The 14,344-nt window shown below is 39.6% G+C and overlaps 1 protein-coding gene across 1 annotated transcript in view; it reads left to right on the top strand.

Moving 5' to 3' along the window:
• The window catches only part of Crot (carnitine O-octanoyltransferase), a 34,026-nt gene extending 24,772 nt beyond the window's left edge, over positions 1-9,254 (top strand). The window contains exons 14-18 of the mRNA XM_031380005.1: positions 2,193-2,316; positions 3,078-3,156; positions 3,240-3,333; positions 3,436-3,555; positions 8,245-9,254. Of these exons, the coding sequence (XP_031235865.1) occupies positions 2,193-2,316; positions 3,078-3,156; positions 3,240-3,333; positions 3,436-3,555; positions 8,245-8,365 (538 nt within the window). The 3' untranslated portion in view covers positions 8,366-9,254. The remainder of the gene's footprint in view (positions 1-2,192; positions 2,317-3,077; positions 3,157-3,239; positions 3,334-3,435; positions 3,556-8,244) is intronic.
• The last annotated feature ends 5,090 nt before the right edge of the window (positions 9,255-14,344 follow it).

The raw sequence follows: 14,344 nt of genomic DNA, 5'->3' as shown, positions 1-14,344 counted from the left end.
CCTTCCATTCAGCTCTCTGCTTCTGAGAGTCTGTTGACTGGAGGTGGGCACCTTCCATTCAGCTCTCTTCACTTGCCTTTCTTTTTTCTTTCTTTTAAATTAGTTGCTTTGTTTTAAACTGAAAGGTGACTTGTTCAAAATTTCCTTCTTTACAAAATTATTCTGTTTTGGATTTCTTGAAATTGTGTATAAATTTTAGAATGAATTTTTCTTTTTAAACTTTTTTTTTAAATTTATTTATTATTATAAATGAGTACACTGTAGCTGTCTTCAGACCACCAGAAGAGGACATCAGATTTCAGTACGGGTGGTTGTGAGCCACCATGTGGCTGCTGGGATTTGAACTCACCACCTTCAGAAGAGCAGTAGGTGCTGCGCTTACCTGCTGAGCCATCTCACCAGCCCTAGAATGAATTTTTCTAACTTAACAAAGAACAATATTGAGATTTGCATTGAGTCTTTAAGCCACATTTAGTTGTACTGCCATTTGAATATAGATTGAAACCTTCCTTTTTTTCACCAGTATTTAGTTTTCAGTATCCATTCCTGTTCATTTCCTTAAATTTAATCATCTTTTCACGCTTTTGTAAATGGTTTTCTAAATTTCTGTTCATCACAAATGCATAGAAGTACAGCTGATTTTGCCTCTTGATTTTATATCCCGAAATATCATAGTCTTAGCTTTCACCATTTTAAAAACAAAACTTTTTGAGTTTTCGAAATGTGAAGTCAGCTGATCTATGATGAGTGTTGGTTTTCTTCCTTTCCAGCGTGGGTGCTTGCCTTTTGTTTCTCATGGTGCTATTGTATGGAGATGGAGAAGTGGACATTCTCTCCTGTGTTGGCTGGGCTCTCATAGAAACCCTTACGCCATTGACGAACTGGCCTTCGGTTCCTGTGTTATCGAGTTTTGATTGTGAATGAGTATACATTTGTCAAATGCTTTTCCATGTGGACTGAGATGCGTGGATGGGCCCACTCGTGATCGTGGCCACGGCTCTCTGGGCTCCTTGTAGCTGTGAATGCTGCTATTGTTTTACCTGCCACAGACAGTACTGAGAGCGGTTTCCTTGCCTTACCAGCGATCTCCTGTTCATCCTGCATTCTTTCTGCTCAGGAGTCTTAGAAATAACAAATTCCTTGGGCAGAGGGAAGTAGCATTAAATAACTTATCAAACTTAAACTATTTTTCTCTTGTCTCCACATATTGGCCTGAAAATGCTGGCTTTTTTGACAGTTTTGCAAAGCCTTGAGTAGCCTTTAAGAAAAAAACAGCCTTCCTTACTTCAGGCTTCTGTAAGACTGGCCTGCTGCACACTAGCTCATTACAGCCAGCATGGAAATGTGGAGCAGAATGCTTGTCTAAGCACTTGATTGATCTGTCTGTAAACATTTAAGCATAAGCATTCCATTCCCTGTCTTCCTCCTTGCATTTTAGTTAGTGAAGAAACTGGTTAATTTCTGTGTAGTTTGGTGTAGTTTCCTGAATTGCCAGTGTTTTCTAGTGTGAGGCTCTTTCTCTTCAGTTTTTAACTGTCTTGCTCATTCCATAGGGCCAATCCCACCATGCTAGTTGGCCTTATCCAGAGCAAGGAAGTGAGAAGAACACCTCTCTCTATAACCTAGCAGCCCTTCACTTTTGCTATATTCTCTGCATTAAATCAAGTCACTAACTCTAATCCACATTCACAGTGTGCCACAGCATGAATAGCAAGAAGCATAGGCCACTGGGAGCCACCTTAGAATGCCTGTCACAACCTGCAATGCTTTATACCTGAAAGCTGCTGAGCTGTAGTAATGAGCTGTGTTAGCTGCGTGGTGGTGTCATGTACCTTTAATCCAAGCACTCAAGAGGAAGAGGCAGGCAGATCTTTGTGAGTTCCAGGGCAGCCTGGTATACAGAGCAAGTTCCAAGACAGCCAGGGATGTTATACAGAGAAACCATGTCTCAAAAAAAAAAAAAAAAAAAAAGGAAGAAAAAAGTAGTTGATGTTATCAGGCTGTTTTTTTACTTGGGTTTTGAAAACAGCCTTTGTTGAAAGTCTCGCTTTTAGACTGATTTGTAGTTTTGGTCTGAATCTGAAAATTGTTTTAGTATGTGACTATATTTGTAATATATTAGAAAATTAGAAATAAATTAGAAAATAAGATAATTAGAAAATTATCTTATGATACTCTTAAAACTATTTTAGCCCTGGTTGCTGCTATGAAACAGCTATGACAAGATACTTTTACCATGGCCGGACAGAGACTGTGCGATCTTGTACAGTGGAGGCTGTCAGATGGTGCCAGTCCATGCAGGATCCCTCTGCCAGTGTGAGTATTGGACAGAACTGGCCTCTGAGTAGCGGTTTTGCTTCTACTCCCCTAGATTACTTTAAGGCATTTTTCCTAAAGTTTGCAAAATATTAATTTGCCACTGATGTATGTGCCCAGAAGGACGAGGCAGCAGATCTGAAAAGCCCCTTGGTATCATTTTCTAAGGCAGACGTCTTCAGTACTGAGTTTTTCAGCAATGCTCACCTACCTTTAGCCCAGCATCAGTACAAAGTAGAACTTTCTAAAGACCTTTAGGAGGATGCATTCATCATGTAGCTGAATGTCTAGTTCTTGTTTTAAGTCACGAGGGGCGGAACTAGTGTTTAGTTTTGAATACTTTTAAGTATTTAGACAACAGTATGTTTCTTCCCTATTATTTTGAATTCTTGCCTGTTTTAGTTTGGGAAGACATGATTATGTTAGTTTATACAGGGATTATCTTTGTAGTTTTAATTTTTAAATTCCAGTTTATTAATATTACAAGTGTCTCACACAAAGTGTTGTCAGCACTGCTCTTTGCAATTTTAGGGAAGAAGACAATTGAAAAAAAATCAAGGTTTATGGGAAAGGGAGGGCAGTAGGACTAAGGAGAGAGAATCAAGCATCACATCCTGCCGAGGGATCTTTCCTCCTCCTCCCCTTACTCCACTACAGCAAATGGATGAGCCTTCTCTCTCTGCTTTGGGGTTCATACAGTTTGGTATTGTGTTGATTTATAGATTTGTTTTGAAAATTAACTGTTTTCATTTGTGACACAGCTCCTTGAACGTCAGCAAAAGATGCTAGAAGCTTTTGCGAAGCATAATAAGATGATGAAAGATTGTTCACAAGGAAAAGGTACTTGAATGTGAGTTGTTCTTGTTTAAAAAGTCTTTGACTGGGAACTTTTTTCTGACGTCAGGCTTGGGATTTCATTGCAGGATTTGACCGCCACCTTTTAGGTCTTTTGCTCATAGCAAAGGAGGAAGGCCTCCCTGTTCCGGAGTTATTTGAGGACCCACTTTTCTCTAGAAGGTAACTTGGGGCACGGGTCCATCATGTGCAAACATGGTTCTCTCTGGATGTCAGAACAAGGCACCTGCAGCCTAATGGACATCTTTTCTTTATGTTACACAGCGGAGGAGGTGGAAATTTTGTGCTCTCAACAAGTCTGGTTGGTTACTTACGAGTTCAAGGAGTTGTGGTTCCCATGGTACATAATGGATACGGATTTTTCTACCATATCAGAGATGACAGGTAAGCCTACTCCCCTTTATTCTTCAGATACAGTAAGAATTGTAGCTTGTTTCTGATTTTAGTATTTTTGTATACTATGATTTTACTCATGTTACCTGCATTTTCTACAGGACTAGCTAGCCCCTTTGCCACCGGAGTAATTAACAAGTATTGATACTTCTCTCCTCTGCTTTTGAGATCTTTGTAAAATCACTGTATGGGGCTTTTATGCAGAATGATATTTGAGGATGTTTCAGTAACATCCTGTGTTACAGTCATATCATGTGAAACCTGTATATTTAAAAAACATAGTTGACCATACAAGGTAGTTTTGGCAAGTTAAAATTGGAAATGTATGTAGCCCTCCATATTTGTGGGTCTACCTGCAGACTGAAGTCAGGCTTGGGGCACTTCATGTGGGATGCAGAAAACTGAGTAATAATATGTATAGATCATTAGTACTTGAGTTTCCAGTGGTTATTTCCATGCACTCCCTTCTGGAGAATGTTTTCTGCTTTCCTACTGGATGACTTATGCAGTGAGTTATGTAAGTGTCACTTGTCACTGTAGGCCTCTGAGACTGTGGATTGTAGTTCAGAAAAGGATTCAGTTTCTGTACACTGATGGACAAATAACACTTAAATAACAAGTTATGCATGGATCTTGATATTTTTTCCATAAAAGAGTTTAAGGACCAAAGTAATAATTGAGTGTCAATTTTAACGTATTCCCTGACAAATGATAGGTTCTGTGTTATACCCAGTGAAATGAGTTCAGGCTATATATAGCTCACTTTCTTAAATGACGTATAGTGATCCTGGGATGAACATCCGTTCTCTCATTTAGGTTATATTTAGTAGACTTTAACAGTATGTCAAGTGTTTTTGGTGCTAAGGAAACAGGATAAATAAGATGCTCTTTCTTAAAGACTTTATCCTTAACTTGGAGATAGATTAATTAGTGATGATGAAATATTCTGTAGATATCTGTTAAAATCATTACAAAAGAATATACCTTCTTCTCAGCACCTCATGGTACCTTCTCCAAAACTGATCATATAATCAGCCACAAAAAGGCCTCAACAGATACAAGAAGATCGAAATAATCCCATGCATCCTATCAGACCACCACAGACAAAGGCTGGGCTTCAATAGCAACAAAAATAACAGAAAGCCCACATACACATAGAAGTTGAATAACGCCCTACTCAATGATAACACGGTCAAGGAAGAAATAAAGAAATTAAAGACTTTAGAATTTAATGGAACTGAAGGCACAACATCCCAAACTTATGGAACATAATGAAAGCAGTGTTAAGAGGAAAACTCAGCTCTGAGTGCCTCCAAAAAGAAAGTGGAGAGAGCATACACTACCAACTTAACAGCATACCTGAAAACTATAGAACAAAAAGAAGCAATACACATAAGAGGAATAGATAGCAGAGCTGAAATCAGTCAAGTAGAAACAAAAAGAATTATACAAAGAATCAACAAAACCAGGAGCTGGTTCTTTGAGAAAATCAATAAGATAGATAGATCCTTAGCCAGACTAACCAGAGGGCACAGAGACAGTATTCAAATTAATAAAATCAGAAATGAAAAGGGAGACAACATGAGAAACTGAGGAAATTCAAAAAATCATCAGATCCTACTATAAAAGCCTAAACACAACAAAATTGGAAAATCTGGATGAAATAGATAATTTTCTAGACAGATAACAGATACCAAAGTTAAATCAGGATCAGATAAACCATCTAAACAGTCCTGTAACCCCTAAAGAAATAGAAGCAGTCATTAAAGTCTCCCAACCAAAAAATGTCCAGGGTTTAGTACAGAATTCTATCAGACATTCAAAGAAAACCTAATACCAATACTCTTCAAACTATTCGACAAAATAGAAATAGAAGGAACACTTCCCAATTCATTCTATGAAGCCACAGGTATGCTGCATATTCTCCCTTGGGGATGGAATGTTTCTGTCTATTAGGAACTTGTCACAATTTCCTCTCATAGAGGACTTCATAAGAGATTTTCTTCTACTTTTATCATGTTTAATATTCCAAATAGATTTTAAAAACTAATTGAGTGCATATTACCTTTAGCTTCAGAAGATATCATACATATTTAAGAGACATTTAACTATTATAAATTATTTTGATGACTTAAAAAATTAGTTGATGAAGGAAATACCCTGTTACCACATCAGATTGCTTAGCTGGTAGGGAGGAGTACTTTGTCCAGTGTGGTCAGGAGCCATGCCTGAAGAGTGATAACAAAAGGTATCAAGGAGATACAGCGTTCTCAAATCTACTGATGTTACATAAGCCAAGCAACCATCTCTTTTCACCTACACACTCTACCCTGTGAAACATGAGCTGTTCTCTATGCTGAAGCCCTGCCTGGCAAGATTGCTCAGTGGTTAGAAGAACTTGCTTCTAAGCCTGATTACTCTACAGCCCACATGGTGGAAAAATTCAGGTCATGTCATTCTTTAAAACCCTCCATGGGCTTCCTGTTTTACTTGTAGTAAAATGTAAAGTCTTGCTGGAGACCTTATGACCACACTTTTGGCTGTCTTTGACTCCATCTTCTGTGACATATGTCATATTTTGTTTTACTCCAGTCACACCAAGCTTATTCCTTGAATTTTCAACAAACCCCCGCCTCAAGGTGGATGCACTTATTTCATTTACCAAGTTTTCTTTCTTGAACTATATGGAGGGATACCCCCCAACACTAATTCACATAAATATTTACTAAATGACCCCTCCTGCAAGCCTTTCCATGACTGTAAATTGGCACTGCTGTCTCTCAGATGAAATACTTAGGGATTGTGTCAACTTTTTTCATTGTTAAATTTGCAAATTGTATGATTTCAAAGTAGTTTGACATAGCACTTTTTTTAAGTGTGCTACATTCTTTTGTGAAAAAGATATAAAATATGAAAAACAGAAAGTTACTTAACATTTCTATTGCCTTGCATGGGACAATCATTGGATGATACTTCTATTTTGTAATACATGCACATCATTTTTAGTACTCTAAATCATAATTATATTGTATCCTTTAACTCATTTTCATGGATTTCAAGTAGTTCTCACTGCCATTAACTATGCATTAGATATTGTAAATTTGAATAGTTTAAGCTTCCATATGAAGGACTTATTCATGTAGTAAAGAGTCATTTTCAGTCTTCCATGAGATAAACTTCCAGTTTGTTCAATTACTTTGCTATCATGTTTTCCTACCATTACAAATTAGTATACATGCTAGAAGTATAACATACCCTTTGTTATTTCATCGTATGATTTCCAACTGTACATTTTTATGAAGTATTTTACTAGTTTGGGTGACAAAAATAGTATAACTTCAGATCTTTACTGAAGCATTTTTTCATTGTTTAATGTTATCTATGTTTCTTTGTGAGTTGTCCAAGTACAACAAAAGGCTTTTTCTGTCATTCAGAAACATAACTGAGTTTTTTTGAAAAACTAAATTCTCAAATGAAAATAATTAATTTTAGAAACATTTTTGATATTACTAAATATTTGAGAATTTTATTCACATTATAGTTGGAAAATAATTCATTGCTCTTAAATTATTAGATAAAATAAGGCCCACCTTCACGATTCCTATGTGTTTCAGTATATGCTGAAAGTACCCAATGGCAGCTTCTTCTGTCTGAGAGTGTAACTGAGCTATAGCTTAACTTCTTAGCATGAAGGAGGCCCAGTTCACTCTCTAACGTTGCCCCCTAAAAGCTTCATCATTAGATACTAGGACAGAAGGGCAGAATATGCTTTTCTTTCACTTTGCTTGAGCCATCATTTCCAATGGTGTAAAGGTTGCATCCTGGCCAGAAACTTTACCCTGCATATTTGCCTTTGATATTTATCCATAAACTTCCATAAGACTTTGCAAGTCCACAAAAGGTAGGAAACACATGTTCTTTTGGGAGTCTAGCAAAAGCCAGGCTTCTCTCCTATTTACATGAGCTCCCTGGGGATCCCTTTTCTTACTTTCCAGATCTGGAATTGTACAATTAGGAGATGGTGGAATACAAGACTTGTCTTAAGAGACCACTTTAGCTCATGTAGAAATAATTTTTCTTATTCTCTTATCTGTCCTTTTTAAAATGCTTGTCAAGTGGTAAGCAGATCAAATTTTCTTACAAAGAATGACATGAGATCATACTGTAGCCCATTCTAGTATCAACTTTTAGGAAGAAATTTCTTGTGAGGTTTTATTTGTTTCTTTGGTTAGTTGGTGGTTGATTGGTATTTGGTTGGTGGTTGGTTGGTTGGTGGATAGTTAGTTGGTTAGTTGGTGATTGGTTGTTTAGTTGATGGTTGATTGGTGGTTGGTTGACTGGTTGGTTGACTGGTTGGTTGGTTGGTTGGTTAGTTGGTTGGTTGGTGCTTGATTAGTGGTTGGTGGTTGGTTCATCATTTAGCTCTTTAGTTGTTTGCATTAGACATAAACTTCTGCTCCAAAGGTTGCTTGTGGCCTATTGTCCTCAGGCATTGTCTAATCCTTTGAGATACAGATTCCATAGCATTGTGTAACTATGTTAACTGTGGCCCTGTCTTCAAGTTACATAGACCTAACATCATCAAGAACTCAGATTTTATGTTTGAGCAGCCAGGTAGAACATCCAGCATCACAACTTGGAACCTATGTCATAATCATTCATGTGTTGTGTATTTCACAGGTTTGTGGTGGCATGTACATCCTGGAGGTCATGTCCAGAGACTGATGCAGAAAAGCTTGTTCAGATGATTTTTCATGCTTTCCATGATATGATACAGCTGATGAACACTGCTCATCTTTAGAGACTCAGAGACAGACACAGATCATAGAAACTCGGTACGGAGAGTAGGGTGGTGATGTGACATGGAAGGAGTGTTGACTTAAAGGAAGCCTGATAATGTAGAGGTTAGGAGAGTGATGCTCTCTAAAGTCATTCTACCTTAAAGCCTCCTGTGTTGCAATAGCAATGGAAAGTCAGACACAGTGAATAGAACTGTGCAGTGTTTAAGCCTCAACAATGCAAATCTGTATATCTTAACAATACAAATCCTACTCTAATGCTGAGATATGTTTGTTGGCACTTGTGTAGGTTGCAAGTACTCTGTGAACATAATTATATAGTCTATTCCTCAAGCACTTTAATACTTTCTAATTGCCAGAGGGATAAAGCACATGGTGAGAAGCTAGTCTCCCTGACATCAGTGCCTTTCACACCCAGCACAGGAGTACAGGAGTACAGCCTGTGAGAGTTCATGGGAAAACCACTGTTGTTCAATAGTGACCTAAAATAGCTCCTTTGAGCAGATGAAAGGATCAAGTTATATTAGAAATTTTTATACTACCACAGAAAGGAATATTAGCAAACTCATTGTGATATATTGTAATTCATTTTATAAGTATAAAATTAAAACACTTCCATTTAAACCTAATTGTTAGAGCTAGTGGCTTTTAAATGGTTAAATGTTGAATATGATTCTCAGAACTTTACAATTGTTTCCCAGTGTTATTCAAAATGGTGGCTTCTAGACATTCTCCCATTGCTATTCAAAATGGTTTATATTCTCAAAGAATAAAACACGCAGAATCCTTATAATTTCTCATCTTATGTTTGGAAAAAAATGATTCCTGTTTACTATCTTCACATTTTCTGATATCAGCTAAATATTGTGTAATAAACCACTTAAAACAGTATCTGGCTGAAGAGTTGGCTCAGAGATTAAGAGTACTGGCTGTTATTTCAGGGGATCCAGATTCAGTTCTGTGCGGAGGGTAAGCCTGGAACACTTGGGAAAGACAAATGTATGTAAGCCTGGAACACTTGGGAAAGACAAATGTATGTAGGGATGCATTTTTGAAGTGATTGTGAGAACTTTCTAATCATTAAGAAAGAAAATGGGAAAGCCTACCTTTGGAAGGAGATCTCACATCTTATAGTATGTACCTAGGGTGTTGTAGATAAAAGGAATCCTTGGAAATGAAGTATTTTAGACTGGTCTAAAGGTCAGAAACTCCTGCATATTCCTCTCTGAAATTATAGATATTATTGGCTTGTGTTAGCTACCTGTGACTCCAATTTGGCACAGCAGGATATGTAAACTGGGAGATGGGGCGTTTGTCATCTAAGAGCAACAACAGGATCAACAGTATATAGAACTTGCCAGTGTTAGGACTTAGATGCATCCAATTCCCTCAGGGTACAGAAGGACCACTGCTCCCAGCTTTTGTCCTGCCCTCAGGTGCTTACTAAGGGAGAATTGAACAAGTCAGCAGTGTTCATAACTCTAGAAAGGAGGATGTTCCCAAGGCTGCTATTTTTTTCTTTTGTTTTGGTATTGGGTATGTGTGTGTGGGGGGTCACTTTTTTTTTTTTTTTTTTTTTTTTTTTTTTTTTTTTTTTTTTTTTTTTTTGAGATTGGGAGGGAGTGTCTCTCTGTGTAGTCCTGTCTAGGAACTCACCTATGTAGACTAGGCTGACCTTGAACTCATGGAGATCCACTTACCACTATCTTCTAAGTACTGAGATTAAAGGCATGTGCCACCACAGCTTGCTCCAAAGCAGTTTTCCTCAGCTCTAGCCAGGGTCCTTTCTTGGACAGTCACTACCACGAAAGGAGCCAAGAACACCTCAGCTCTTGCTGCTGCTGCTGCTGCTGCTGCTGCTGCTGCTGCTGTTGCTGAACCTCACTCAGGTATGTAACTGGTAGGGTAAATGGAATGCAGTTTCCACTGCTTCTCTGATCTCAGTGTCTGAGGAACCTTGACCAGTTTTGTAGCTCCAACTGTCTCCTTTTTCTTGCTGCATGCTAGCTGAGGTAGTCAAAGATGGAGGGCCAACCATCGGTGCTAATATGTGCCCAAGCAGGGCTGAGTGGAACAGTGCCCAGTACCAGCCATAGTCCTGTTCCTGGATGTACACTGCCACTTCGGAGAAGAAGACCATGGAACCTCCTGCTCCATACTTATTTCTTGCTGCTTCTCCACCAGAGAGGGCTGTGTTTCCTCTCACCACCAAATCCCATCACCTTCCTTTTGGGTCTACCCCTGACTGGTCAGAGGAGAAGTGCTTCAATAGCTTCACCACTGCTGAGGCAGCCAGTACCAGAAGCTTTTGCTAGTAGCAGAGGTGGCATCCCCCATTGTTCAGTGAGTATGCCATTTCCACTGCCAGAGCCAAAACCTGTACCACACTTCCCTGGACTATTAAGTGTCCCCACTTTGAGATGCCCCACAGAGACAACTCCACCAAGGTAAAAAACTGTGTTCAAGTCAAACACACTAAAGAAGCCAGCTGAGACAACACTATGGGACCCACCTGGAATTAAAGCCAACGCCATAGCAAAGCAATAGCACAATATACATTTTCAGAAGTAAGCTGCTAAGGGCAGCCCACGAAGGAGATGCTAATAATAGAGAAAATAAGGCAGTGTGCCTCCAAAGGAGAACACCTCTAGGAAAAAATGTGGAGGGACTCAATAGGGACAAACTACCCTGTAAAGGAGTGGGAACTGGGGGATACTGAAGTGCTTGTTAGGCAGCAGAAGACCCCAGATTCCTTATAGAAAGACAAGTGTAGCAGCGCATGCTATTCAGAGCTGCTGACACAGAGATGGGGATCCCTGGGGCTTGCCAGCCACCCGAGCATACTTGGTGAGTTCTAGGCCAATAAAGGCCTGGTCTTAAACAACAACAACAAGAAGAGCAGCACAGAGCAATACCAGAGGTTGACATCGGGCCTCCTGTTAAGTGATTTTTCCTGAAGATGTGTAAAAACGTGTCTGTACCCTCCAGATAGAGCACTGATGACCGAAATCATTTGTACCCAAGTCTAACTTGTTGAGTGAGTGAGTTTACTGAGTTTTGGTTTGTTTGTTTTCACAAGTCTATGGGTAAGGAGTTACTTATAGAGGCATGTACATCTCAAAAGAAGCAGCATCACTAAAGAGCCCAACCAAGCATGGGTGACTCAGGAAGGCTATGTCCCTGGAGCACACTTTGTGACTTGTTGTGAATCTCAGTGACTTAAGTGAATCTAGTCAGAGATTCATTTTCCCACAAAAATAGTTACTATTTACATGAACTTGAGGAAGGGCCTTGTGTTCTCTCAAGTGTTAGGAGCTTCCTGAGATTTCTAAGTTTGTTTACTTTCCAAGTCTTCCATTAGTTCCTGAGTGTTAATGAGCTCCCAAACACACAGCGGAATGTTTTATGTAATCATTGCACATATCCTGTGCATGTTTGCATACAAACAAGTATACAAGAAGAATTTAAGGAAATATTTATAGTGTTCAATAAAGTATAAGAGACCATGGGTCAACAGTATCATGAAATTGGGAAGATAATGTGTGGTATGAATAAGAAATTCACCAAAAACAGTGTGGAAAAAATAAAGCATGAAACCTCAAAGAAGTCAGTGAGTTAAGTAAAGTGGACTGTAGAAAATGGCCACAGATTAGATCAAGAAGAAACTATCTGAACTTAAAGATGGGTTTTTAAAGATGCTTAAGAAGTGGGGGAGTGAAGTTACATGGAGGAAGAGAAGAAAAAACAACAATGAATGAACAAAGAATTGATAAGATTTAAAACATTGGGTATTGTTGAACAAATACATATTCTGGAATATCCAAAGGTGAAAACAGAAGTTAAAGGCTTAGAGAGATTCATTGAATTCAATCATAACAGAAAATATCCTCAATCTTAGGAAGCAAACATTCATGGCATATAGGAAGCCAAATAGATATGGCCTGAAAGGAAAAGGTCAGCCATATATCACAGCTGCAGCTCCAGTGTAATTCAGTGGCAGAGCACTTGCCTAGCATGTACTATGTGACCCTGCTCAGGAAGGGTAGACATGATATAAAAGAGAAATAGAATCACATCACAATGAAAAATAGGGAATTCATGACTGCAGGAGCCACCTTACAAAAAAAAGATATTTAGTGGAGTCCTACAACCAAAACTGAACAAAAAATAAGTGCCATCATGAAAGCGCAATCAAAGCTGAACAATAACTGCCATGATGAAAGCATGTGGAGTGTAAATCCCACTAGAAGAGTAGATGTACACAGAGAAGAACACTTGGGGGTCTGGAGAGTCAGGGCTCAGGGGTTCAGAGCACTGGCCACCCTTTTAGAGGACCCGGGTTCAGTTCCCAGCATCCACATAGCTGCTCACAGTCATCTGTAACTCTAGACCCAGGAGTCTTAACAATCTTCTCTGGCCTCCAAAGGCACCAGGGATGCATGTGCACAGACACACGTGGGGGCAAACACGCATATGCATCGGATAATAATTAAATTCAAAATAATTTAAAGAATGAAACATTTTAATATAGTAAGCATGATTATAAAAAGGATCAGGGTGTGTTCAGAACAAGCAGAAGAAAATAAAAGGAGTAAGTCCTACCTATCTGTAATAATAACCTGAATGTAAATGAAGGAAAGTTTCTAGTTCAGAGATATACATTAGACAAATCGATTAAAAACACAGCAGAAGGAGAAGGGGGGAGGGGGAGAGGGATAGGAGGGGGAGGAGGAAGAAGAGGGGGAGGAGGAAGAGAGAAGGATCATAGGTAGGGAAATAGAAGCTAACTGCAATAATCTTTGCTTTGCAGTTTCATTCCCAGCTCTGTAGCAGACTGATAGAGTTTCCCTTCTCCCCTTCCCTCCATCTCCAGTGTGAATCACACAGAGCTTCTAGCTTTCCTCCCCACACTCCTTGCTTTCTCCCAGCCCCCCAACTCCAACAGTCATTCCAGGGAATCTGCGGGCCACTCCAGCAGTCAGAGCAGGTAGGCTAACTAAATCTTCACAATTCCTTCTCTTCTCCAAGTCCCGCCAGAGTCTTATGCCCGGCTCTGTAGCCAACTACCTGCTTCCTTTGGCCTCTCCTCACTCTCTGGCTCCATTCCCAGGGAACTAAGCAGATCTTGTATGGAACACTCTGTTTTCTTCCCTCCTGTGGACTCTCAGGCCCTGCCAGCCTATCTCAATTCTTTTTTTTTTTTTTTTTTTTTTTTTGAAGTGCGTGATCTGAATGTATTTCTTAAAAATGGCATGAGGTTTTTACAGTCATTGCAAAAGAGAAATGAGAAATCTGGCAGCTCAGTAGTCGAGGTACATCTGAGGCCACCTGAAACACACTGGGTCTAAAGCAGCCACCTCTTCTGGACAGGCACTGTACCCACCCAGACCCAAGCGCTCTGGGCCTGGGGGGCTGCGGACTGTATGAGGCTCAAAGCTTAAATCTGAATGAATGAATCTAAGTCTAAATCCTAGTCCATCTAAGTTCTAGTTCCAGTCTAAGTGCCCCTGCACAAAGTGAAAACCAGGCTTATATGGAATACAGAAAACAGGGCGAATGACAAAAGTCACATAGGCAGGTAACAGTCACATCAAGGTCAGTAAGATCACATAGGCAAGGGATGGTTACATCAAGGTCGGTAAGACCAGGTATCTAGGTGTGAAGCATGTGGAAAAGCAGTGGTGCCCTCCCTGCTGGGGCTATTTTAGTAATGCCATACTAATTCTCTGGGTCTGCTGGAGGCAAGCACCAGGAAGTTCCAATCTAGCAGTTCCTGCTAATGCCCTTTGATAGCTTTGGCTCGCGGCGGTGCGTCCACAGACACCAGATACAAGCAGCTCTGTGTTTTTGGAAGTTTAGTTAGGAGGGGGGGGAGGACCGCGGCGCGTGGAGGGAGAGAGAGGGGAGAGAGGGAAGAGAGAGAGAGATGGAGGAAAGTACCCATATATATATATATATATATATATATATATATATATATA

This window comes from Mastomys coucha, unplaced genomic scaffold, assembly GCF_008632895.1.
Source record: "Mastomys coucha isolate ucsf_1 unplaced genomic scaffold, UCSF_Mcou_1 pScaffold19, whole genome shotgun sequence".
Classification (NCBI taxonomy): Eukaryota; Metazoa; Chordata; class Mammalia; order Rodentia; family Muridae; genus Mastomys; species Mastomys coucha.
Note: the sequence above shows the minus strand (reverse complement) of the source record. Positions and strands in the feature narration are given on the sequence as shown.